General features: G+C 35.3%; 1 protein-coding gene across 8 annotated transcripts in view; it reads right to left on the bottom strand.

The window, feature by feature from the left end:
* Positions 1 to 26623, bottom strand: part of CEP83 (centrosomal protein 83) — a 107919-nt gene that overhangs the window by 20357 nt on the left and 60939 nt on the right. For 7 of the 8 annotated variants that reach the window (XR_009054661.1, XR_009054662.1, XM_057741501.1 and 4 more), the window contains 7 exons: positions 25041 to 25292; positions 22291 to 22422; positions 16966 to 17080; positions 15563 to 15707; positions 15301 to 15450; positions 2517 to 2592; positions 527 to 684 (listed from right to left, as the gene is read on the bottom strand). Coding sequence is in view for 5 of the 8 variants with exons in the window: in XM_057741501.1 (XP_057597484.1) it covers positions 527 to 684; positions 2517 to 2592; positions 15301 to 15450; positions 15563 to 15707; positions 16966 to 17080; positions 22291 to 22422; positions 25041 to 25292 (1028 nt within the window). In the remaining 3 variants the exon portion in view is untranslated. Of the gene's footprint in view, positions 1 to 526; positions 685 to 2516; positions 2593 to 15300; positions 15451 to 15562; positions 15708 to 15952; positions 17081 to 22290; positions 22423 to 25040; positions 25293 to 26623 lie in introns of those variants that run through there. The other variant, XR_009054663.1, reaches the window with a different exon arrangement.

Below are 26623 nucleotides of genomic sequence, written 5' to 3'. Positions count from 1 at the left end.
TTTTCCAGGCAATATAAGATCTTGATCACCAAAATCATCTCCCTACCAGTTTACTAGACTGTCTACTACTAAGAGATTCCAAAATCAAAAAATGCAAATAAATGAGCTTTTCAAAGGGAAAATCCAAAAGATTATAATTCTAAGAAGTAAGTTGTACACATCAAAAATTTTGTTTCTGTTTTCTGGTATTCAGAAGAATTTAGATATCTGAAGTAAGAAATACTGATTTACTCAATGAATAAAGAAGTGTTTCTTTGAAGGTTTTCATAATACTGTGGTCAGGCAGAATTTTAAAAGGTCTTCTTCCCTAGATGTCTTTTTTTCCTTTTTTTAAAAAGCAATCCAAGAGTCCATAAAGCTCATCTCTAGAAAGAGAAAATACATTACCTAAGACCACTCTACACTGTCAATTGGGTATTTGTAACTAGTTTCCAAAATATACTCAACAATGGAATCATCATTAAAAGAACTATATATAATATAGAAGAAAAAACAGTTTGTACATAAAAGAAAGAGCAAACTCTACTTTTCAACTTCTAGTTGGGCTTTTCCAGCTTGGCTTCTTAAATTTCGGCATTCCTGTTTTAAGCTCTCCACCATTTCCTTCAGCATTTGGTTTGAATTCAGCAACTCATTCTCTGACTGTGCAAGTGAAGTCACTTGTATCTGCAAACTACTGATTTGCTTAAAAGAGAAGAAAGAAGAGAAACATAAGGCCACTAAACAAATGCAATAGAATATGAGAGACATAGAGGACACTAAGCATCTTCCCTCACAAATGCCCCACCCGACTGATGTGCCCTTGAGGACACCCTGAAATGAAATAATAAAAAACAGCAGCATTAGGATTTCATAATATAACCAGAGACCATCAAGAACCCTATTCCTCAATCTGCCACTGAGTCCTCTCTCTTCTTCCCTGAAGAAGCAGGCAAGAAGAGGTATTAGAAATGGGGAGATGGGTCATTAGGAGGAGAGCAGGGAGGTGAGCAAAGAGAATCCAAATATTAGAGTCTCTGAGCCTCCTAGGAAAGAACAGATTTTAAAAGGTGAGCTGGGAAAGCTGCTAAGAAAATCCATTCTCCCACTCTCACAACCTTGTGATTAGTAACCCTTCCAGGAGTTCTGCTTCCTGAATTGTCAGGAATCATAAACACAGGAAGGATCACTCTCACGTTGTTTGTGAGCAGTATTTAAGCATTCTATACATCCAGTGTTAAAGAGCAGAAAGACTCTGATAAACCTAATGAATGGTAGGGATTCACGGAATGGCCTCTAAAACCATTTATCAAACTGTGAAAATGTCACTCAGACTTCTTTTTCATCCCAGTTTACCTTTATCTGGGAGTACTTTTTACCATGAAAAGTAACTAACTATCTAGTTACAGATTAACAGGCTAGGAGATTCACACTGCTCTTAAGTTCTATCCTAATAATTCATTTGGGACATATTCACACCTACTTCTTGCAAAAGCCATTTTACCAATTAATAAACAAGTCCTCATTTTTCTTCCACTTCCTTCTACCTCTCTAAGCCATTCTCTGAGAGAAGTTGGAGGCAGAGAGTCAAGTAACTTCAGATCAAAAGAATCCATTATAAGACTTGAGTCAAAAGAAACCAGATTCTTTATGCAATAAATGGGAAATAATTCCATTACTTTCTCATGGTAGCAAAGCCACATACAAAACTGTATAGGTCCAAAGAGCAATTGTCAGAAGAATAAAGTAAAAAGGTATGTCTCAGATTTCTATTTTAGAACGAATTTCTCCACAAAGAACTATTCAGTATTTTTAACTGGAGTTGTAAATATTAAATCTATATTACAGCTGGCTGAATAAGCAACTTTCAAAGAGCTTAATATTTCTCCATATCTATAGGATGACAGAAAGTCCAATGCCAATGAAACTAGATAAGTTCTCTTAAACTATCAAACATTATGCCCTCCGACTTGAGACTAAGAAACCATAACTATATATGCAAAGCAATGCCAGATAGCATGCAAGCATAAATCCTAAAAATGGAATTTTCACTTCTCATAATTTGTTTTGCCCATATAAATCTTTCCTGAACCCAAACAACTTTAATTAAAATATGAATTTCCTTCCATAAATACAACTCTTAGATTTCACAGGGATATAATAAAAAAATAGCTCATGGAATAAGAAATGCAAAGTTACTAGTCAATCACACAAGTAATTTAAAACATGGATGATCTCTCTAATCCATATTTAAAATTCAGAATATCAAAATATTGTCCTTTAAACTGTAATTTTTAAAAAATTCATCATGGGCCATGGCATATAAATATCTTAAGAAAAATAGCAATTAGCAAAAGAAGCTTACTAAACTAGAGCTTAAAGAGGTTTAAACACTTTATCTTTACATATCAACCTCATCAATTCATTATCAGAGTGATTTTCAGAATACATAAATATAAAATTCCAATAAAGATTCAAAACACAGATTTAAAGAAGCACTTAAAAAAATAAGAGCAAAATGTCTGCTAAAATAATACCTGTTTCAGGTCAGAATTTTCATTTTTTTCTTTCTCCACATTTTCAATATTCACAGTTTGTTGTTGAAGTTTTAACCTAGAAATCACAACCCAATAAAAGACATTATTAAAAATCTGTAGTTCATATATTTCACTGAAGTAGATAATCGTTTTATTGAGTACCCATTTTGACACAAGGCATTGTGCTATGTAAAGTGGTAGATTCAAAGACAAAGATTTTGATTTCAGGCAACTAAGTTGTGTCCATATATAATTAAAATATAAAAATATTCTGCTTCTGCTATGGAAAAATGTACAAACTAAGAGCATAGAAAAGATGAGAAATCAAGTCTATCTAGAAGGATGAGAGAATACTACATGGAGATAAAACTCTGATGGGTAGGGTTGTGACAAACACAGGGAACAGCCTGAACAAATGGCTTTGGTGGAAGAGTGCCTAATGAGTCAGTAAGGCAGGAGAAAGTCGTCCAGTTTAGGAGAAGCCATCTTACAGCCATACAGTATTTCACAATTTACAGAATGCTTTCAGATATACTGCTACTTCACTACTAGGTTATGGAGCTCCTAAATGTGTCCTTAATGCCTACTATGATGTCTATCTATAACAGGCATTTCATTAAGGTTGGCCAGTTGTAGTAATTTCTCATAATAGTTCTATGGAAGTAAGCAGAATCATCTTTATAACTCCAGATAATACAGAGAAAGAGACTGAGGCTTAGCAAAGTTAGGCCCAAATCACACAGCTACCAAGTACCCAAATCAAGATGGGAGCCTGGTCTTCTCACACTAAAGTAAGTATCCCTGTCTCCCACTTCATTATGCTGCAATTATACTGATTTTAAATTCAGAATTTAAAAGAAAACTATTTAGTACAGATACCATACTGTATTCTATAAAATATGAGTTTTCACCCCTGAGATGAATCAACACTTACACAGTTTGTGTCCTCTTCAAAAGGAATGATTCATTCTCAAACAAAACCTTAAAATACAGTGTATTCCTGGTGACTGAGGGACTAACCTCATGAAAGACTTTACACTAATTAGCTTTGACAGGATAAGCCCTCAACCTTCTCTTTTAAAAATCCTTCAAACATTTACCTCAAATCTTATTTGTTTGGCACGTACTATTAATAGTTTAGCGTTATTAGCATGCCTTTTCAACCCATTTAGAAATGCTTCTTGGGAAGACAATATTCTCAAGGGCCTAGGGCTGTGCTTTAAACACTAATAAGAATTCAATAAGTATTTGTTGATGGACTGAATGAACCAATTCAAATCTTGGATCAGACATTTAAATGCACAAGGTGTTGGACAATATGATATGGAAGAAACCATAAAATACACTGCTCCTGAGATATTTACATATAAACACCAGAAACAATGGATCTAAAGGAAGAGGGCCAGTCTTGCTGTTCCTATGCTTTGACAGTACCAGTCATACTTACTCTGTAATTCCAGCTACACTATTACTCTAACTTTCTGTGCATTTCTCCCTTAAATGTTTACGGCTGTTATTAACTTGGAGCTTTTAGGTTACCAAGTTAATAAAGGTTTCTTTGTACAAAATCATGGAGGTGAAAACAGAGGAGAAAACATTATGGGTCCTGGCTCAGGTCCAGAGTTAGAAAGGTTAGGCCCCAAGAATATTTTAGCTCTAGTCGAGATTCTGGATACATTTGGTAAACCAGTAAGAAACAAGACTGAATTATGAAAGCATTAGCAGCCTGAATGCTTTCTACATAAATTATACAGATATGAAGAGAACCAAAAATGCCCTACATATAAAAACTGAAGCCAAAGAAACCAACGGTAAAGCGTATCTGACTATCATTAAACATGAAAGGAGAAAGAACACCATTTTGGTAGACTATAAGAGATAATGTACAAAATTTTCTTTAGTTCACTTTGCTGAAGCAGTGTTGGGTTAAAATTCACAACTGACAGGAGATTTTTGATTTTTTTAAGGAGAAAATCAGTCCATGTTAGATCATTACAGTTAGGATTCTAAGAGATAATTAAATTTAACAAATAAAAAGTAACCTTAACAGGGATGATCAGGGTTTAGGAATAAATTCAGTGGTCCTAAATTTCAATAACAAAAGCATTCAAAACAGGTAGCTATTAGTTTGAAACCCAGTGCTGAAGATTTCGGAATAAAGTATAGTCCCTCTTTTGATAAGATTTTGAATAGTCAAGGGGTCTCACAAAATAAGTCTTAAAAGTACAAAGTACAGAAGAAAGTGCAATTAATTTTCATTAGAGGACCAGTAAAGGCTACATAAGAGAAATACAATTTGAACTGGACCTTAAAGGCAAAATAAGAGTCTGAGGCAGAAAAATTAAACGTAGAGGTAAAGAAGAGGACAACTGCTAAAGCAAGACTCTGGAGGAAACAAAGGGGGTGGGATTAAAAGCACTGTTTACTTTGGAAGTAAAGGGAGAAAAGAATCAATTAAAACAGAAAGGGAGGAGACGATGCATGAAGATATGGAAGTTCTCAGATAGTGGGAAGTTGAAAGAATTCATATCCAGGAGTCTTTGCTCAGGTACAAGTGAGAGCACAGTAGAACAGTGGACACAGTTTCCAAGCTGAATGGTGGCAAGGGAAGCAAGCTAAGAGACTGGAAGAATTTTTTTTTTTAAAGTACAAGTATTACAAATAGAACTACCATATGATCCAGTAATCCCACTCCTGGGCATATACCCAAAGAAAACCATAATCCCAAAAGAAACTTGTACCATAATGTTTATTGCAGCACTCTTTACAATAGCCAGGACATGGAAGCAACCTAAATGCCCATCAACAAATGAATGGATACAGAAGATGTGGCATATATATACAATGGAATATTACTCAGCTATAAAAAGGGATGAGATGGAGCTATATGTAATGAGGTGGATAGAACTACAATCTGTCATACAGAGTGAAGTAAGTCAGAAAGAGAAAGACAAATATTGTATGCTAACTCACATATACGGAATCTAAAAATGGTACTGATGAACTCAGTGACAAGAACAGGGAAGCAGATACAGGGAATGGACTGGAGAACTCGAGGTATGGGAGGGGGCGGGGGGTGAAGGGGAAACTGAGAAGAAGCGGGAGAGTAGTACAGACATATATATACTACCAACTGTAAAATAGTCAGTGGGAAGTTGTTGTATAACAAAGGGAGTCCAACTCGAGGATGGAAGATGCCTTAGAGGACTGGGGCAGGGAGGGTGGAGGGGAATCGAGGGGGGGGCGTCAAGGAAGGGAGGGAATATGGGGATATGTGTATAAAAACAGTTGATTGAACCTGGTGTACCCCCCAAAAAAATAAAATAAAATAATAATAAAAAAATATATATATATTCAAAAAAAAAAAAAAAAAAAGTACAAGTATTAACAGTTTCATTATCTTCAGTGAGAATGCAGTGGAAAAGAGGCAAAAATGTACGTCTTCGAAACGACTGGCTCTAAGAGATGACAAGATCCAAAATATGGCTAAGTGAAGGGGCTTAGAATAAAGACGAAGAATGCCAGAATGAAGATAAAGTAAACGAAAGGCTAAGGTGTTGGATGCATCAACAATATGAATGTTATAGTCAATAAGAATGATGGCAAAGGATAGAAAACAGAAAAAAAAAACAAAATGGAAGTCAAGGTCCTCAGTGACTGCTGGGGAATATCCTGTAGGTTAGTGATTGGCAGAGAAAAAGATAGGGGTAAGACGGATGCAAGGACTATCAAAAGAAAAGTTATTTTAACCAAAGTTAGTCGAACAATGGTCTGAAGCAAGAGTGGGGTTCACAAACACTGATTTCTCTTCTTGGTCCCTAGGTTTCAGGAGAGAGAAAGGAGGGATAATTTCCACTTAAAAAGATTGCCAAGCAATATACCATCAGGACAAAGTATCCATTAGGGGGGTGTTTAAAAAAATGTGGAGATTTGTGCAAAATTTAATGGTAAGGGAATGGATTTCAGAGGCTACAGCAAAAATCGGTAAAAGGACAGCTTTAATGGGTTGCTGATGGGGAGAAATCAAAAGGTGAAGGTTAAGTTGGGAAATGAAAAACTATGAGATCAAGTACTTTATATTTTAAAAGTAATTACAGAAACAATGGAAGTTTATTTGGTAGGCAGACTGGAGGGCCAAGGTACAAAAGAATGTGTAGCTGGGGAAAAGTTCAATGGGAAACATTTGGAATAACAGTGAGATGGAGCTGTTCCAAGTTCTCTTCAAAGTATAGGGTAGCTAATTATGCTGATTATTGCCTAGGTTTTCTACGGCAGGCAGCTGATGTCTGTCACCAACATTCAACAAATATTTACTGAGTACCTACAAATGCTGAACCCAGTGCTAAGTGTTGCAGATACACCAGGAAATAACAGACAGAATCCTTATTTTTAAGGAACTTACAGCCCAACAGCACTGTCTGATTGAGTTTTCTTTAATGATGAAAATGTCCTATAATTTGCACCATCCAATATGATAGCTCCCAGCGACATGTAGCTATTGTACTTTCTTTTTTTTTTATTGGCTGCATTGGGTCTTCATTGCTGCATGTGGGCTTTCTGTAGTTGAGGAGAGTTGGAGCTACTTTTCGTTTCAGAGAGAGAGGTGGCTACTCTTCACTGCAGTGTGTGGGCTTCTTATTGCGGTGCCTTCTCTTGTTGTGGAGCATGGGCTCTAGGTATGCGGCACACGGACTCAGTAGTTGTGGCTCGTGGGCTCTAGAGAGCAGGCTCAATAGTTGTGGTGCATGGGCTTAGTTGCCCCACGGCATGTGGGATCTTCCTGGACCAGGGATCGAACCCGTGTCCCCTGCATTGACAGGTGATTCTTAACCACTGCGCCACCAGGGAAGCCCAGCTGTTGTACATTTAAAACGTGGTTAGGGTGACTGAGGAACTGAACTTTTAGTTTTTTAAAAATTTTAATTAATTTAAAATTAGATTTAAATAGCTCTATGTGGCTTAGTAATATCAGACACCAAAGTTCTAGTGTAATCTCTTGGCTTCATTAGATGTCAGTCTCAATTACCAAGGGGAAATAATAGATAGGGAAAGCAAGAGAAGCTGTATTTGAGATTTCTCTATTGTCAAAGATCCTTAGAACAAGTTTCTTGAGAAAGGCAGTTTTTATATCAACCCACTGAAAGCCAAGTTCTTGCCGTGAGTGCTGGAAATCGACTCTGGTCATTATTAGCAAAAAGGGACCTTCCTGGGAAGATAAAAGAGACTCAATGAATCAACAGGGAACCAGAGAGCCAGAACCAGGCTAGACAAATTGGCCAGAATCACGAGTAAGGACATGCCACACGAACTGTCTAGTCTGTCAAATGCTGCCACATATTTTTCCATCATTTACTTTGTTCAAATTTCGTAAGAGAACTTGTTCAACAGGCTAAGTGTAAGCCTCCTGCTCCCTACTAAGATGATGTGTATGTAGATAACTCACCTCAAGATGGAGTATAATAAGTAGAAAGTAAGATATATTAAGTAACAGTTTTTAAACATGTTCCTAAAACCTTAAGAAAAAATGAGAAAGCTACAGGTGGAAAAGAGAACTCTGGCTTTAAACAATGTGAAATATTAAATGATCAAGTTCCCTTTCCCTCAGTTAGTTACTGCTGCTATTTCTCCAATACACCTCTTCCCACTTCTGGTAACAAACTGCACATTACTGCCTCTCCCTCTCCAACTCCCCTCCTCACCCTACACCCCCACCCCCTACACACTGAGAAATACGCTTAAAACCTGGGCGGAGTCAGAGTGCCCTAGCCCCCTGGCCATAGTGATGGGCCCAGAGATGGGCGTGTGAACCAGACACAAAGCCCTTCTAGATTTCCTAACTTGAATCATCAAGTAAGAACTCTGTCTTCTTTGATCTCAAAATAGTCTTGTCCTCACAGAGAAAACAGTAGGAGAGAAGCAGATACAGGAGTCAGAAGAGAGGAGGGAGATGAAAGGAGGGAAGAAGCCACTCTCATCTGGCACATCTGAGTTCCTAGGTCCACGTGTCCATGAGACCAGCACAATCCCTGTCCTTTCCACCATTTCTGTCAGCCAGTAAAGTCCCTTTTTTTTTGCCTGAGTTAGCTGGAATTGCGTTACTGTCATAACCAAAAGTTGACTACTACTTTATCTTATTTAAAATCTTGTTAAAATTTTAACATGTTTTTAATTTACAGGTAACTTTACAAATTTTACAAACTCATTGTGGGGGGCAGGCTTTTGAAATACGGAATACTATTAGAATAATCATTTTATTATTTAGGCCTCATTAAAGTGGTGAAGAAACCACTTTAATGAAGACAGACTGGTACATAATTAATAATTTAAAGCATCTGCCAAAGCAGTGATTAATCCTACTTATTACAGATATCTGTTGTTTGTAAATAAATGGATACTTCTGCTTTATATGCTTTAGACTTTTCATATCCTTAGCAAAACCTTTTTTTCCACAGGTAGTCTCTTTCTGACCTATCACAAACTGTAAATAAGACAAGCTGTAATTATGATTATTTTAATAACTGATCAAAAGAAACCTGGCTGATGTAGCTAGACGTATAAAGAAAATCAGAACAGCCATGGGAAAAAAACACAACTGTAGACCATTAAAAAACAAAATCATGCATATTTTGCAAATTATTCCTGCTAAATTTTATGTTGGTTACTATGTCCTTATTTTAAAATAAGTTCGGGTCAATTACACATTATAAATGGTCTGGAGAACCTGAAGAGGAATCAAAAATTATCGAAGTGGCTAAAGGAATAGAAAATGATTTATATTTTTAAAAAGATACAAGAATAAAAGCTGTTTTATGTAGCAAAAAAAACCCACAAAAAAATGTAAGGGTCAAGTTCATTATTGTCTTCAAGTAATGATTGCTGAACATTTTATCACTATGGCAACAGGAACCCAAACCAGGGGAAACAGGTTTAAATTCTAAGAGGAAAGATTCCAATTTGCCAAACTGTGGGACCATAATAGCATAAAACATTAGAGTAGTATTGGGGGGGGGGTCTCTCTCTCCCCTTTCTGGAGACTATGAAGAAGAGATTTAAAAAAACAAACAAACCCTAACCTGTCCTGAACCACTAAAAAAATGTACCCACCTAAAAGCAAAGAGTAGGACAAAACTGGCTCTCAAAATCCACAACAGATTTATGATTCTAGAATTGTAGTAGCTAACATTTAAATTAATAGCTCATAACACCTGACATTTGTAAATAATACATGTATCTGTGCCTGAGGTGGTTCTTGCCTGAGTAATGAAAATCAAAAACCTTGTCCCAAAACATAACCTACAGCTTAATGAACATAATTTTTAACAAATCAACTGTAACATATATAATTAGAAAGTCATTAATATTTTAGAATTTAAAAAAGCAGATACAGGGTACTTCCAGGTAGCTAAAGATAATAGCAATTTCCTAGTTCTATGTTATATATATATCCTGCAAAACAATACAGGAAAACAGATCAAATAAAGCCACACAAAACCACATCTTTTACATAAATGGAAGACAGAAAACACCCAAACTTCAAAACATCTCTAAGTAAAAAGAGGAAAAGAATTCTAAATTTCAGCAAGTGACCTCTTATGCTCCAGCCTGGAAGCCTCTGCAGTGAGCCTGAGCTCAATGAATGTCAAGAGACCTAATTCATCCACTAAAACAAAAAGATGTCTAATTTGGATCCAAAGCAACACCCAACTATATGCTACACATAAAAGACACATTTAAAAAGAAAGACTAACAATAAGGGGATGAACAAAAGTACACCAGGCAAACGGAAGCAATAAGAAAACAGGAGTAAATTAAAAAAAAAAAAAAAAAAAAAGGAAAAGGCTACAAAAGACCAAAAATCAAGGTTTTCAACAACACTGGGTGCAAAAAAACATCTGAGGTGTTAAAGGTTAGGAATTTTGAACCCAGACAATTATAACCAATAAAATATCCTTTAAGTATGTGTGTGAAATAAAATTTTTCTTAGACATAAAAACTCAGAAGTTTTAGGGCAAAAAGACTTTTGGAAAACACTTTCAAGAAGTACACTAGTCAAGCCCACCTCCTAGAGTAATGGAAATAAAACCAAAAATAAGTGACCTCATGAAACTTAAAAGCTTTTGCACAGCATAGGAAACTATAAACAAGACAAAAAGACAACCCTCAGAATGGGAGAAAATATTTGCAAACGAATCAACAAAGGATTAATCTCCAAAATATACAAACAGTTCATCCAGCTCAATATCAAAAAAACCAACCCAATCCAAAAAAAGACCTAAATAGGCATTTCTCCAAAGACGACATACGGATGGCCAAGAGGCACATGAAAAGCTGCTCAACATCACTAATTATTAGAGAAATGCAAATCAAAACTACAATAAGTATCACCTCACACTGGTTAGAATGGGCATCATCAGAAAGTCTACAAACAGTAAATGCTGGAGAGGGTGTGGAGAAAAGGGAATGCTCTTGCACTGTTGGTGGGAGTGTAAATTGATACAGCCACTATGGAGAACAGCATGGAGGTTCCTTGCAAAACTAAGAATAGAACTACCATATGCCTCAGCAATCCCACTACTGGGCATATACCCAGAGAAAACCATAATTCGAAAAGACACATGCACCCCAATATTCACTGCAGCACTATTTACAATAGCCAGGTCATGGAAGCAACCTAAATGTCCATCAACAGATGAATGGATAAAGAAGATGTGGTACATATATACAATGGCATATTACTCAGCTGTAAAAAGGAATGAAATTGGGACATTTGTAGAGACATGGATGGACCTAGAGACTGTCACACAGAGTGAAGTAAGTCAGAAAGAGCAAAACAAATATCGTATATTAATGCATATATGCAGAATATAGAAAAATGGTACAGATCAACCGGTTTGAAAGGCAGAAATAGAGATACAGATATAGAGAACAAACATGGACACCAAGGGGGGAAAGCCGGGGCGGGGGGGGGGGGGGTTGGCGTGGGATGAATTGGGAGATTGGGATTGCCATATATACATTACTAATAAGAAAAAAAATATCAAGTTGTACACTTTAAATATATGCAGTTTATTGTATGTCAAATGTATCAATAAAAGTTCTTAAAAAAAAGTACACTAGTCAGATAATAAATAAAACTATAAAATCAATACAAAATATAAGAACGAGGAAGTAACAGTAAAATGTTTGTGATCTAAATAACAAGAATGTGTTTGTATATATATATTCATCCTAAAAATATCAACCCAGAAAGATAGGTGAGAACAAGAAGGAGATAAGACCATGCTCAGTAGCACAGACATATATATACTACCAACTGTAAAATAGATAGCCAGTGGGAAGTTGTTGTATAACAAGGGGAGTCCAGCTCGAGGATGGAAGATGCCTTAGAGCACTGGGAGGGGGAGGGTAGGGGGGACTCTAGGGAGGGTGAGGGGGGGAGTCGAGGGAGGGAGTGAATACGGGGATATGTGTATAAAAACAGATGATTGAACTTGGTGTACCCCCCCAAAAAAATAATTAAAAAAAAAAAGAGAGATAATGGTGTGAAAGTAGTCAGTAAACTATAAAACTAATAAAAGTTTTTGAAACTTCAAAAAAAAAAGTGTAGTAATTAAAAAACATGAAAAAAAGATAAATCTTAATGGTAAAGTAATTACAAGAATACAAATGAGTTAACATTCTGCTCAAGAAATTATCAAATTGTATTTTTAAAAGGTATTGTAATATTTTTCCTATAAGGGACACATTAAAATAAAACAAAAGAGAAGGCTGAAAATAAAGTGAAAAGATATACCAGAAATATGACTAAAAAGAAAGTAATATTAGCAATGTTAATATCAGCCCATATAAAATTCAAGATAACATGTTAAAGGAAAAATAACGTGACCATGAATATAAATGCACCTAAAAAAATCTATAGCAACAGCCATCAGAAATCTATGGAAAAAAAAAAGTCAACTGTTAAAAAAAAAAAGAAAAAAGAAAACAGGAGTAATAATAATATCAAACAAGATGGAATTCAAGCAAAAAAAATTAAATGACACAAAAAAAGTGCTTTTAAATGCTAAAAGCCACAATTCATAATTAAAGTACAACTGTCATGATTATCTATACAACAAATAATATAGCAATCACCTAGGTAGCAAAAAATTACAAGAAATGTAAAGGAGTCATAGATAGAAACACAGTAAAGTAATAATAGGAGACTTTAATATATCACTCTTTGTACAAGACAAATGAAGTGGACAAAAAAATAAAAGTACACAGAAGACCTAAACATCATAGTTAATAAGGTAGATCTTACGGATGTATATACCAAACTTTACACTTTCTAATTGAGCACTTTTTTTACTAGTCCTTATGTAACAATCACAAAAATCGATCATGTATTACAGGTCTGAGACTGGGATGAGGTAAGTGAGGTGCCCAGGGTGAAAAATCTAAGGAGACTCACTCTAGGTTTCCTGCAAGTCCAATGTCAACACGTAAGAGTGAGTACCTCCTTAAATTTTGCACCCTGGGTGCCTCACTGGCTTTACCCTAGTCCTGGCCTTGATACATCAGGTCACAAAGGAAACATTAGTGTGTTCCATAAGGCAGAAATAACAGAGTCAAAACTCTCTGATCACAATGCAATAAAACTAAAATTTAACAATGAAGTAAACAAAAAAGCCATAACACCTGGAAATTCAAAAAGCTTCAATCACTTACTTGTGATTGTATTTGGAGACAGGGCCTTTAAAGAGGTAACAAAGGTTAAATGAGGTTATATGGGTGGGTCCTAATCCTATGACTGCTGTCCTTATAAGAAGAGAGAGAGGTACCAGGGATACAAGTGCACAGAGGAAAGGCCCTGTGAGGACACAGTAAGAAGGTAACCAATCTGCAAGCCAAGGAGAGAGGCCTCAGGAGAAACCACATCTGCTAACACATTGAGATCTGAGACTTCTAGCCTCCAGAACTGTAAGAAAATTAATTTCTGTTGTTTAAACTACCCCATCTATGGTATTTTTGTTATGGTAGCCCTAGAAAACGATTACTTCACCTTCTATTAAACAACTATACCTTCTATTAATTCTTGGGTGAAAAGGAAGCTGCAGATTGAAATTATGGAATTTCTAAAAAATAATGATAATTAAAACACTGTATATTATAATCTATATGATATATTTAAAGCAGTGATAAGAAAATTCTCAGCACAACACTTTTACCAATAAAAATGAAAGGATGAACATTAGTTGAATTAAATTCCCAATTCAAAAAATAACCAAGGGCTTCCTAGGTGGTTGCAGTGGTTGCGAATCCACCTGCCAATGCAGGGGACACGGGTTCGATCCCTGCTCCAGGAAGATCCCACATGCCGTGGAGCAACTAAGCCCATGCACCACAACTACTGAGCCTGCGCTTTAGAGCCCGTGAGCCACAACTACTGAGCCCATGTGCTGCAACTACTGAAGCCCACGTGCCTAGAGCCTGTGGTGCACAACAAGAGAAGCCACAGCAATGAGGAGCCCGCGCACCACAACAAAGAGTAGCCCCCACTTACCGCAACTAAAAAGAAAGCCTGCGCACAGCAAAAAAGACCCAACACAGCCAATAAAATAAATAAATAAATAAATAAATAAATTTATTTAAAAAAAACAAAACAAAACCAAAATCGGGACTTGCCTGGTGGCACAGTGGTTAAGAATCTGCCTGCCAATGCAGGGGACACAGGTTCCATCCCTTGTCTGGGAAGATCCCATATGCCTCGGAGCAACTAAGCCTGTGTGCCACAACTACTGAGCCTGTGCAATAGAGCCCGCGAGTCACAACTACTGAGCCCAAGTGCCACAACTACTGAAGCCCCCACACCTTGTGCCCATGCTCCGCAACAAGAGAAGCCACTGCAATGAGAAGCCCACAACAAAGAGTAGCCCCCACTCGCCACAACTAGAGAAAGCCCGTGCACAGCAACGAAGACCCAATGCAGCCAATAAATAAATAAATAAATAAATAAACAAACATTAAAAAAACCCAAAATGAACAAGTAAACTAAAACAAAGTACAAGGTATAAAACATGATGTTAGAAAACTAAGAACCCACAAAGCAGCTAGTACAAAATACATGACTTCAGTAAGGTCACAGAATTCAAGGTCAATACTTAAAAATCAACTATATTTCTATATGTCAGCAATAAACAATTAGAAAGTAAAATTTAAAAAAATAACTCCATTTATAATCACATAAAAATGCTTAGAATTATAACGTAACACAATATGAGCATGACATATACAATGAACACTACAAAACTCTTATGACAGAAATTGGAGAGACAGGCCACTTTCATGGATTGGATAGACTCAATACTGTTAAGATGACAACTCTTCTCAAATTGAGCTACAGATTCAGTGCAATCCTAATCAAAATCTTCAGCCTTTTTGAAAAGGGTGATAAGCTGATTTTAAAATTTATGTGGAAAGGCAAAGGGCCTAGAAGAGCCAAAACAATCTTGCCAAAAAAGAATAAGGTAGAAGACTTGCATTACCTGAATCAAACTCACTATGAAGCTACAGTAGCCAAGCGAGTGTGATATTGGTGTCAAGATAGACACACAGATCAATGGAACAGAACAGAGTCCAGAAACAGACACACACACATACGGCCAACTGATTTCAACAAAGGTATCAAACTAATTCAAATATGGAGATCTGGGTGAAGATTATATGGGAATATATGTACTAGTTTTACAATGTTTTGAAATTATTTCAAAAAGAAGTTTAAAAAAATATACGCATATATAACCTAATACTCTGAAGTTCCCTTCTGGCCGACTCTTCTGCCATCTGTGAAGCTCGCAACTTCTCTTCACACTGATCCTTTTCAGACTGCCTCCAGACATCATGTTCCACTTTCATTTTCTCTAAATCCGTTAATCTGTTCTCAAGTTCTAGCCTAAAACAACAGATGATAATTACATTACAAGAACTACAATAAGGATGATACACAGCAAAATGTTTTCATTTGCAAGGAGATTTAACACAAAATAAGGTAATTAAGTACTTACTTTTCATCTTGTAATACCACAAGTTTTTGATAACCTTCTTCTTTGGCAGCTTGTACTTTACGTATTAATTCACGGTCCTTTTCTACTAAGAGCACTTTGTGGTGTTCAACAGCTGATTTGAGAATTTCATTGTCTGACTGTAATCCTAGTATTTTTTTTAAAGGAGAAAACTATACTATATTCAATGTTATTAAGCAGAAAAATTGCAACTAACAGCAAATATTCATAAGCTGATAAGACAAAAGAATATAGAAAGTCTCTCCAGATACATATCTCAAAGATCTTTACTTTGTTTATAAACTTTTCTTAACGAAAAAGACTACTACTCAGACTTAATTTGCCATTTTATTAAGCACATACAGAAAAAAACTTTAATAAAAGGTTATTTACATTTACTCATTTGGGTCTTGAGAGCTGGGGACATCAACCTGGATAATAACAAAAGAGGTTTAAATACTTTACTTCTAAAAGGGTTCTGTAACCTAAATCCCCAGAGAGCCATCATAAAGCTAGCTGGAAAGCAGAGTGAATAAGATCACAGAACCTTTCAAAACCTATCGGAACTGTTAGATTTCTAATACAAATTGGACATTTTCAAGTTTGTCCATGAATTCACAAATTTTCCTTTTAATGAAATAAGTATTCTGTGTATGGAATAACTAAAAAAAATTCATATTTAGCTCAAAGTTTAAAAAGAATGCAAAATTGGATTTCAAACTCTAAGTTCCAAAGAAAATCTGCTCCCTAACTGTACGAAAACCCATGAGTCAATATCAAGTAGAAATTAATAATGAAAACAGTCATTCATCATAAGCTCTGTCTGAAACTGAAACTAGAGGCCAGTTCAACTAAAGACCAACTTGATGACAGCTGCAGGCCCAGACAGCTAATTTAAGTACTTAATAAAAGTCAGAAATAATATAATTTATGAGAAATCGATGAAAAGTACATTCTAAGACTAAATTGGAGCTTAAAAATAAGCTTAGGCTGAACTAGGCCCAATAATTGGCCTAATAATTTTTTAGGACCTACACAAAAATTTTTTTTAAACTTAAAAACTGGGCCTAGAACCTACCTATCTTCCTTACATTCTTTAGATATTAAATGGTCTGAGACTAATAATCACATGATCTAAACATATTTTAAGTTATAAATCCTATCTGTAAAGTTTCACTTAATTTATGTATTAATCAAGTAACTATGATATAACCGTAAGACTGATTCTTTTAAAGTTAGATCCCAGAATGAACATTTAACATACAAATAAAACCAATACGTATGTACTCTAAAATTAAAATTCAATTAAGTTTAAAATTGGAAATAAAAATTCAGTTTGATCTATTTTAGTAATTTGAATTTATATGTGAAAATAACAGTAAAAAGCATGGGAAATCATATATTACCATCCAGTTCACTTTGAATTTTATTCCTTTCTCTTTCTAGCTCACTCTTAGCTCTTGCTGCCTCCAGTTTGATGTCTGTTATTTCTAGTTTGTTTGAATGTTTAAGTTCTTTTACCTGTTGATAATTAGAAATTGAAATTACTATTGGTCATTTTCTTGCCACTAAGTGCTAACCCAAAAACATAAGTAGAAATGAGCAAACACTTTGGTAGCAGAGTATACAGCGTAAGCACCTTCCAGGAGGGAAGATGCTTCAGTGCATGGAACAGTACTCGGCACCAAGAAAACAGTCTGTTCCTAATAGAACTGAGTCATTTCTTTAAATAGCTGGCGGGGGTCAACTGGCTTAATTTTGCCCTTAAAAGCTTAACTGCAAGTACCTAAAATCCAAGTGTCAATGACTGAAGCATCTTCAGGGAAAAAAAATTGAAATCTTCCTCTTAAAAAAAGTGCTGGTGACAAAAAGGCATTTTAGGTGTAAGGAACAGCATATAAAATGTTATAAAGGTAGAATGTCACCTGGTCTGCTTGGAAAACAATGAACAATGTGTTATAGATAGAGCAGAGGAAGGTGTGAAATCTGTGGAGTTGCAGGTTATAAACTATATGCCATACAAAAGGGCTGTGTATCCTGTTAGCTGCTGAAGATGGCACAATCAACTTTGTTTCAGAAAGTTAACTCTAACTGCAAGTGTGCTGGGTTAAGAAACTGAAGGTAAAGAAACCAATTAAGAGGAAAAGGACTAACAAAGGGGTCAAGAAAGAATAATCTATTGAATTTGGTGACTAAATTGTGTACGCGCGCATATGCCCACGCACGTGTGTATACACTGGTAGTGAGATAAACAAGTGTAAAATGAATTTACTTTAAACCTTTACTGCCAAAACCTAATTATTTTAAAGCCCCAAGGTGAATGTAACTAATTGTTGATGTTTTCCATATTGTTAACCACATACCAATCTCAGCTTTTCCCTGAGACATTCTTTTTGAAAGTTGAATAATTATGATTCATAAGTTAGTATTCTTTGTTCATTCAATAAATAGTTATTGAGCACCTATCATGTGCCCTAGCACTGTCTTAAGGAGCTGGGGATACAGCAGCAAACAAAGCTTTATCTCTCTAATCATGTACACTACTCTCTAACAGTTTCCATATCCCTGTCCTTCCGTGAGGTGCTTCTAAAATTAGGTACGGTACTATAATGAGGATTTAACCAGTACAGATATAAAGGTTAGATAAACTTGCATTCTGACATATTATACTAATATATAAAACTATGAAATCAGAGGAGAAAAATCACAAATATATACAAACCAAATATGTAAAATATAAGATGGTGGTAATAGGAGGGTAAAGGATAACTTACGTGAGTGCAATAAAAGTCTATAAAAACTAGAGATGGGAGTTAGAAATAAATCAGGAAGAGGTCCTAAAGCCAAAAAGGGCAAAGAGGAGAAACAGAAGTGTCTTACTGGAAGAGACTCCATCTATAAAAGGTCTTGGAAACATAACAAGGTTTCATGCAAATTCCTCACTTAAAGGAAACAAGAAAGTCAAGTACTGTGCTGCCTTTGTACTAACAACAACCACACTAAGACGCAACCCTACAAATTAACCTATAGATTTTCAAATGACACGACACAAAACGAATACCTTGTGCTGACATCAGATTTGCATTTTTAAATCTTTCTGAAGTTCTTTTCTATGAAAGCAAGTCTCATAGAACAATGTTTACAAAGCAGCTTTGAAATGCTTTTAGAGCAGCTAAAAAATTGTATTTATTTTAAAATTTAAACTTTCTATAGATTGGGTTTTTATAATTTCATGGACAGAATTTATAAATGCTTTAAAATTTTGAAGAAATACAATTACAGTGAAAATGTAATTTCTTTGACAAATTTAATTATAACCTGCTATTATACATTAACTGTAAAAGGTTAAGAAAGACATAGCAGTTCCTTAGCAAACACATTGTAGCTGCTTTATATATGAGGTAGAAAATGAGAACCGTCTTATTTTGTAGAATCTTTCATTCCAATGAGAAGAACTACAAAATATACAAAATCAATATTTCTTCATTCATTCTGAGATTTACTGAAATGAGAAAACATTTTTCAATTATAATCAGTGAAACTGAAAGAATACTGGACAGGAAGTCAAAAGCAAAGTTTAGCCTATTTTCAGAACTACTTCTGTTATTAAACTAGTGGTATATGCTCAGGCAACATGCATCCATATTTACTTATCTATGGACCCTGGTGAGTTTTTCTTTAGTGACACATTGCTAAAATCCTAAAATAACGAATGCACTCATACTAACAGTAATTAACTTCCTAAAAGATATTAAAAGGAATTATTTTATTAAAAATGGAAAAACATATGAATACTACTTAGATATAATGAATAAAAAAGCACTTTCTATGAGTAACATGTACCAAATCCCAAATAATTATAATAAAGTTTCTTTATGCCTCTAGATTCCTAGTTCTTAACTTTCGTAATCAAGCATCAAAAATCTTAGGAAAACTAGGGATCTTTTAAATAAAATGCACAACGTTAAAACGTTGCACATAATTTGAAGAGATTTACGATCTTCTTAAGCTCCCCTGGGCCAAGCCACCCTGTTTTGTTTTGTTTTTCACAATATGTTTTCCATGTAGATTCTTGTCTTTACATTGTGAATTTGCTTTATGATGCTTTTGACACAACAGAAGTACTCAGAAAATATTAGCTAGTATTAATAAAACTTTAAGAAATGTAACAAAGTAGCAACAGTTGGCATTTTATAAGGGTTCAGAATCTTAAATTACACACACACAGGAAAACAATATATGTAAGCAAGAAATTCAAATATAGTTGAAAAAATGTATTAGTCAAGAAGCTCTTGATGTAAATTCCAAAGACAGGACTCAAACTCTGATCTTTTTCAAAGGTAGGAGATGGTATGAGCTCATAAACTCAACTAATAAGGATAATTCTGTGGGATGACTTCCTTAAAACTACACTTCTAAAGCTCAAACACCTCATGAGGTAACAGGAAGAATTTATCTCAGAGTATCTTTAAGGTCATCATTTTTAGGCCATTTTTGTTAATATTTTTTAATCCAAGACACTGATAGTCACACTGACATAACTGTTCAAAAACCTAACAAACATTTACAAATTTGAATAACTGAGACAAATATACCCCAGGTGTTCCTTTGCAATGCAAACAACCATTTGTGAAAATTGCAAAATGTTGATGAAAATCTCAAGTTGCAAAGAAAACTGTGACAATGTTTCAAACATTATTTTAAAATTTATCATTCCAAAGAAATCTTTTTATATGCAAGATTTCAAATGAAAATTTGGTTTGTCTAAACTTGATGGGTAGTTTTTAATACACCATTTATATGCAAAATAATGTAAGTGTGCCTTTAAAAAGACAGACAACTCTTAGGAATGTGTTAATAAACATACTATCTGGAAATGTAAAAGAGGATGTATTTGCCATGGAAAAAAGTGGGGAGACTATCTCCCAAGAATGGCATCTAATACATTTAATATTATGGCTTTGCCCTTTCAGGCACAGAAATCCAATTTTGTCACCACACTTAAAGACGACTCTCAAGGTTAGACTCACACTACTAAAGTTTACAAAGAGTGATCTATAAAAACTGAATGTCAGTTTATTAATTATGAGAAAAAAACTGTAATGGAAACTAGAATACGCTAACTCTGAAGGACCAGTGCATTCTCTCCTTGTAGACAAAGCAGGAATGTTACACAGGAAATCAAGTAACAGAAAGTTGCTTAGGGATCATGCAATCAGAACAAAAGGAATGGGATGAATTGAATGGGATGAACTGATTATTTCATGGCTACAAATTAAAACAGACTAAGGTATTCCTTTCCACAGTAAGAATGATCTCTTCAATGGGACCAGAATACTCACACTCTGTCTACTAAAACTCTCTCTTGCCTCTGTCACAAACACTGTTTGACTCTGGACAAGGAATTTACGATGAATCCATTACTCCTCTAGATAAGTTTATACATTTCTACCAGGCTACAGTAAATTCCCTCTGGTCTAGAAACCATTTTGTTTTTTTAGGTGATTTTACATAACTCTACTGTGATAGAAATATAATATGTGATCTCACTGATTCGGAAATCAGTCTTATTTTCAAGTTCTTAGAGCTGCCCCAAGTACTGCTAATAATAGCTAATATTCAGGTGATTATATAGTAGACCTTATGCTAAGTGCTTTATGTGTAATATCTCATTTAATCTCTGCCACTCTCTATAAGTTAGGTACTAGTCCTGTTTTATAAAGGAAAATGCTGAAGTCTTCAAAGAGAAAGTAAATTGCGCAAGGTCACACAGCTAGTAAGGGGAAGAAATGGAATTCGAATATGTCTAACTCCAGAGCTGACATTCGCTACAGTATTCTACAAAATACTTTCATCATTGCTATCCTATTTCTGGTTACTGGATTCCTTATATACACTGCATTTAGGGGGCAAAAGAACCTCTAAGTTCCTAAGAAAACTGTATATAAAAGGTGTTCAAACCATTATATTCTTTTAAAAATAACAAATGCAGATCATGCTGCTGAAATTAATTCACTCATTTAACAAATATTTACTGTCTGCTGTGTGCCAGCACTGTTCCAGGAGCCAGAGATACAAGAGTAATAAAAGCAATGTCCCTGCTCTCTTGGAGCTTATATATGTTTGAGAGAAAGGGGGTAGAAAAGATAAAAATAAACAAATATATCACATGGTGTTAAGAGCTATGAAGAAAAAAAATAAAGCAGGTAAAAAAGACAGAGAGTAAGGCAGAGAAAGAGGGAAGATGGTATTCTACAAAGTGAAAAAAAGAAAGTCCTCTCTGATAAGGCAACATGAGAAATAGGTGAGGAAGAAAGCTATATACGTATGTGAGGAAAGACCATGCAAGCCAGGCAAGTGCAAAAAGCCCTGAGGTAGAAGTAAGCTTGCTCAAAGAAGAGTGAGAAGGCCAGTGAGGCTAGAGCAAAGTGAACGGGAGGGAAAACAGACTTTCACAGCTGGGGAAAGATTGCAGGGGCCAGATCACACAGAGCTCTGACAGGGTAGAGAGTAAAGAGACCAGTTAAAAGGCTATTGTAAAAACTGGATTAGAGTGGTCAAAATGAAGGTGGTTAAGAATTGGTCAGATTCTACATGTATTTGGAAGGGAGAATAAGATCAAAAAAAGAGACTTCAATGTAGAGAACTAAGCTACTTAAACACAAAATTCCTTTGTCATTATACAGTCTCAAGCATTCTAAAGAATGAAATAGATACTTAAGACAACTTACTTTACTGGTCAATGTATTTATTTCCCGTTCAGCTTTATGCAATTTACTAATTAAATTAGTGTTTTGTTCATTGCTTGATTGTAGCTCTTTTTCCAAGCGTTCAACCTGTAGTTTTGCTGACTGTTTTTCAGCCTTTTATTAAAACAAAATATTTTAAAATTTGTTGATAATTTTTGACAATTATATAAAATCCAAAAAAGCATTATTTAAATAAATGTAATAATGATACTACCCAAAATTATTCAGAACCTCAACAATATTAACATATACCAAAGTAACAGGAGTTTTCTCAAAGCAATTGGTAGAATTCAAACGAAAGATACTTGCTCCAGGAAATATGCAACAAAGGTATCTGGACAAACAACTTATCAACAGCCACAACCAAGATAAAACCCATACACCTCTCTCATGAGAGAGTGTGCACCTAACACACTCACTTGTTACCTATTTACTACTATTGTGGACATAATTCAAACAAGCATTTTGGGGGATTTCACGTACACAGCAGATATGAAAAAGGATATTACAAGGTAGAAGAGAGGGCTTATGTGTAGTAGTAAGAAGTGAGAACTAAAAATCTAAAATCAATGCAGATTAAAAAAAAAATTCTAGAAATTCAAAATTCAAAATCCTCAACTAAGCTGGAGCTTCTGGAAGTATGGGCAAAAAACTCAATAGTTCCTGACCTTATCACATACTAAAGATTCTTAATGAACTAAAAGTAAGTTGTCAAGAAAATTTCTGGTTGGTAATATTCATAGTACTCTTTAATTAGAAAGGAAGAACAAAATGCTTTTTAAAAATACTTCTATTCAAAATAGTTAAAATGAAAACATTTGACATTTAAAAGATAAGCTTCAGTTCTGCAACATCTCATTTCCTATATGCCTTAAATATGATAAGGAGCATATTCAACAAGTAATTCAGAAAAAAACTATTTTCCTCACATATAAAATGATACTCTTCAGGCACGATGATAGAAAAAAAATTACAGAAAGGCAGGCTAGCTGTCATGTGCTTATTTTCATTTCATCTGACAAATGATAAAATTAAATACAGGCTCTTGTGAAAACATTACAAATGAACCTCCCATCTTCTGTCATCATTCAACTTGTCCTGAAAACAATCACTCTAAATGACCTCAACGTGAAGTTTCACATTGAGATCACATACCATACTCAACTGCAACCATCCCACTTACTCTGTCTCTGTGTAAATACGTTAAGGATGGAGGGATGGCAACATGAACACTTCATGCTGAACTGCCTCATGTCTAAGGTCCAATGATGCTGACAACTTCAGTTTAGGAAACCACTAATACTGTCAGAAGCGTCATCCAAAAAATAAAAAGGTGACTTCCACTCTTCAGAACATATTAATGTACTTCTTGTACCAGTCTGCTGTCTGGAAAAAATCACTACTTTGGATTTGGATATTGGATTTTAATTACAAACTAGGTGCACACTAATTTCCCTCCAGTTCAAATCACTTCACAACTATTCTGAAGAAAATAAAACATTTTGGATTGCTCAAAATACATAAACTTTTAAAAACTATCAAATTAGTATATTTGCTACACATAAGACACTAAGGACTAGGAGGAATAAGCACTATCTGAATAAAATGGTAAAGGGGTCCAGAATATGCCACTGTAGCATAAAAATTATTTTAAACTGAAGGCTTTTGAGAATAACAGACACAGGAAAAAGTTTTTTCCTGAACTACTCTTATCTATCTAAAAGTAGAGCCTCTAAAAAGGATTTAAGTGTGAGAGGCTCCCCAGGGGTTTCATAACTAGGGAAGACCAACTTCTATCACAGAAGACAAGCAGTCAACACCAGGATAAGAAATCCCCTACACAAACATCATCACAAAATTGTCATATCTCCCATTTGTTTTCCTAAAGGCCCATTTATCTTTCCTAAAAGTCATTTGTTTTCCTGTAAGTGTCCTTTCTTCCCCTCTTTTCCTTATTAGAATGGTATATAAGCCCCAAATTATAATTGCCTCTTTGAGTCCCATTTTTCTGTGAACTCTTGTTTACATACATGAATAGAAATCTGTCTTTTCTCTTGCTAATCTATCTGTTGTCAGTTTAATTCACACCCCTCAAACACTGAATGTAAGAGGATGAAGGAAAAGTTTTTCCTCTCCAGCAATGGAAACAAGAACTTTCACAGGAGAATACCTCTAGGAGTACTAGCCTAGCTCTGCCAGCTCTTTTCTTTCTCTAATGAACTTAGGGAAATAATTCAGTAAAGGTTTATATGCACTAGCAGCCAAGTTGAATTTTGTTATTCTGGCAAGAAGCTGTCATAAGATATATAAGTATGGTATTTCTGTTGAACAGGATTTATGATTTTAAGATCTTGAATCCCAGTGTAAGGAAATAAATAGAAAGAAATTGCTCTTTCTGGTTTGAGATGACTTTAATCTTCAGAAACTCAATTCTTTTTTTTTAAATTTTGCATATTCTACTCTGTGGCATTATAAGAGTTAAATCATTTCAGATAGGCAACATGACTCCCAAAGAATAAATAATCCCTTTGTAAATGTGGCAGCATAGCTATTGCTTATGAATCAAAAGCTTTCTTCTTTACAAAAAGTATATATACTCTTGGGATTCCACAAATGCGTCAGCATTAGATTGGTGAGCATACATTTATGCCCTAAAAATCAAAGGCTTGTCAATTGCACTTTAAAAAAAAAAAAGTATGCCATAGTCCTCCGGGAAGCAATTAAAACCTTACCTCCAGGGATCTGACTGTAGCCTGCATCTCAGCCAACTGCCGCACCTGAATTCTTTGGACATTTTCTACCTGAGCACCAGAATTCTCTTTTTCAGCTCTTAATTCTGCTACTTCAGCCTCTAAGCCTTTTAATTTCTGACACAAACAGACTTTTTCTCGAACAAGTTGCTCCACTCGTTTGCTGTCTCTTGTGGGATCAACACTAAGCAGCTGGTTATGTAGCTCTTCTTTATCTTTCTCCAGTCGTGCAATCTAATAACAATTTGAAAGAAAGCATACAACCTTAAATTATAGAATTTTCAGCCATGAACATGCTTTACAAGTCAGTAAGTTAAAATTAAAAACTGTACAATATGAATTTAAAAAGCTCAGATGGTAAGATGAAGTACAAAGGAAAAAATCCTAAAACATCACATTCTTCATTCTGTATTTGGTATGACTCAAATGTGAGGGCAGGGACCTTGTCCTATTTTCCCCTCCATCTCCCCATGGTGTCTAGCACAGGGCTTCATCAGTTGCTGACTAAAATTCAAAATAATAAATAATACTATAAGATAATAATTTAAAGTGTCAAGTATTTTAAAATTCATCAGAACATTACAGGGGTTTATGCAAGATCAATATGCTGATTATTCCTAAGCTTTTCCTCATGTGACAGTAATTTTTGGCTATATCTCTACTAATAAAAGCATCTATTCCAAGGCAATTTAATTCATAAAAAAAGCTGCTTGTCCATATAAGTAACTACAAATGTGACTGATGACAGTTTTTAAATGATAGCTGAGAGTTTATTAAAGCCCTAGCTGTAGTGATGGCCTAGTTCTTAATTCTCAGATTCAAGAAAGAACTGAAAATCATTACTCCAGGGCATGTAGACAAATTGCCGGGCAACTTGTTGAACAGAAATACCAGCAGTCTTCTCATTCATGCCAACCATTGCTGCTGGATCCCATGAGCCTCCAAATCAGGGGATTTCAAACTGCTTCCTAACCTCTGAGGCACTTCAAAGGCCCCTCACCTCCAGGAATGAGGGTGCTGGTAGTCAGAAGGAAGGAGGGAAGGGAGGGAGGGAGGGAGGGAGGGAGTTAGAAACAGTGGCTGTAAACACCCCCAGGTGTTGTCGCCAGGATGAGCTTAGAAGGCTCACTCTAAGCCAAAAGGACTTAAAGTAATGCTCTACAGTCTAAGCAAAAATGGCCCAAGAGACAACTGACTGCTCACATTGCTATAAATGAATCTAAGAAGTATGAGACCTCCACCCCAGGACAGAATGTTTTCCTCACATGTAAAATAAGAGGTCAGACCGAGGCCCTCTAAGATCCTTTTCAGTTTTAACATGTAGTGATTCCAATTTGGTTTTGGACATTAAATTGAAGTTGAATTAAAGATGTCAATGGGAAATAAAGGTAGAGCTATTCATGGCAGGCAAATGTCATTTTGTCCCAGAAAATAAAATTTATTATAGAAGGCAGCTGTAAAATTCAGGGTCAAGCCCTCAAAAACTCAACTAATTAGTATCTCTTACTTTTCCTCCCATCCTTTACATAAACATTACCCCCACGGTTTGGTCCCAAACTACCTTT

This window comes from Hippopotamus amphibius, chromosome 7 (genome assembly GCF_030028045.1).
Source record: "Hippopotamus amphibius kiboko isolate mHipAmp2 chromosome 7, mHipAmp2.hap2, whole genome shotgun sequence".
NCBI lineage: Eukaryota > Metazoa > Chordata > Mammalia > Artiodactyla > Hippopotamidae > Hippopotamus > Hippopotamus amphibius.
The sequence above is the reverse complement of the archived record's forward strand: the minus strand, read 5'-3'. Positions and strand labels throughout refer to the sequence as shown.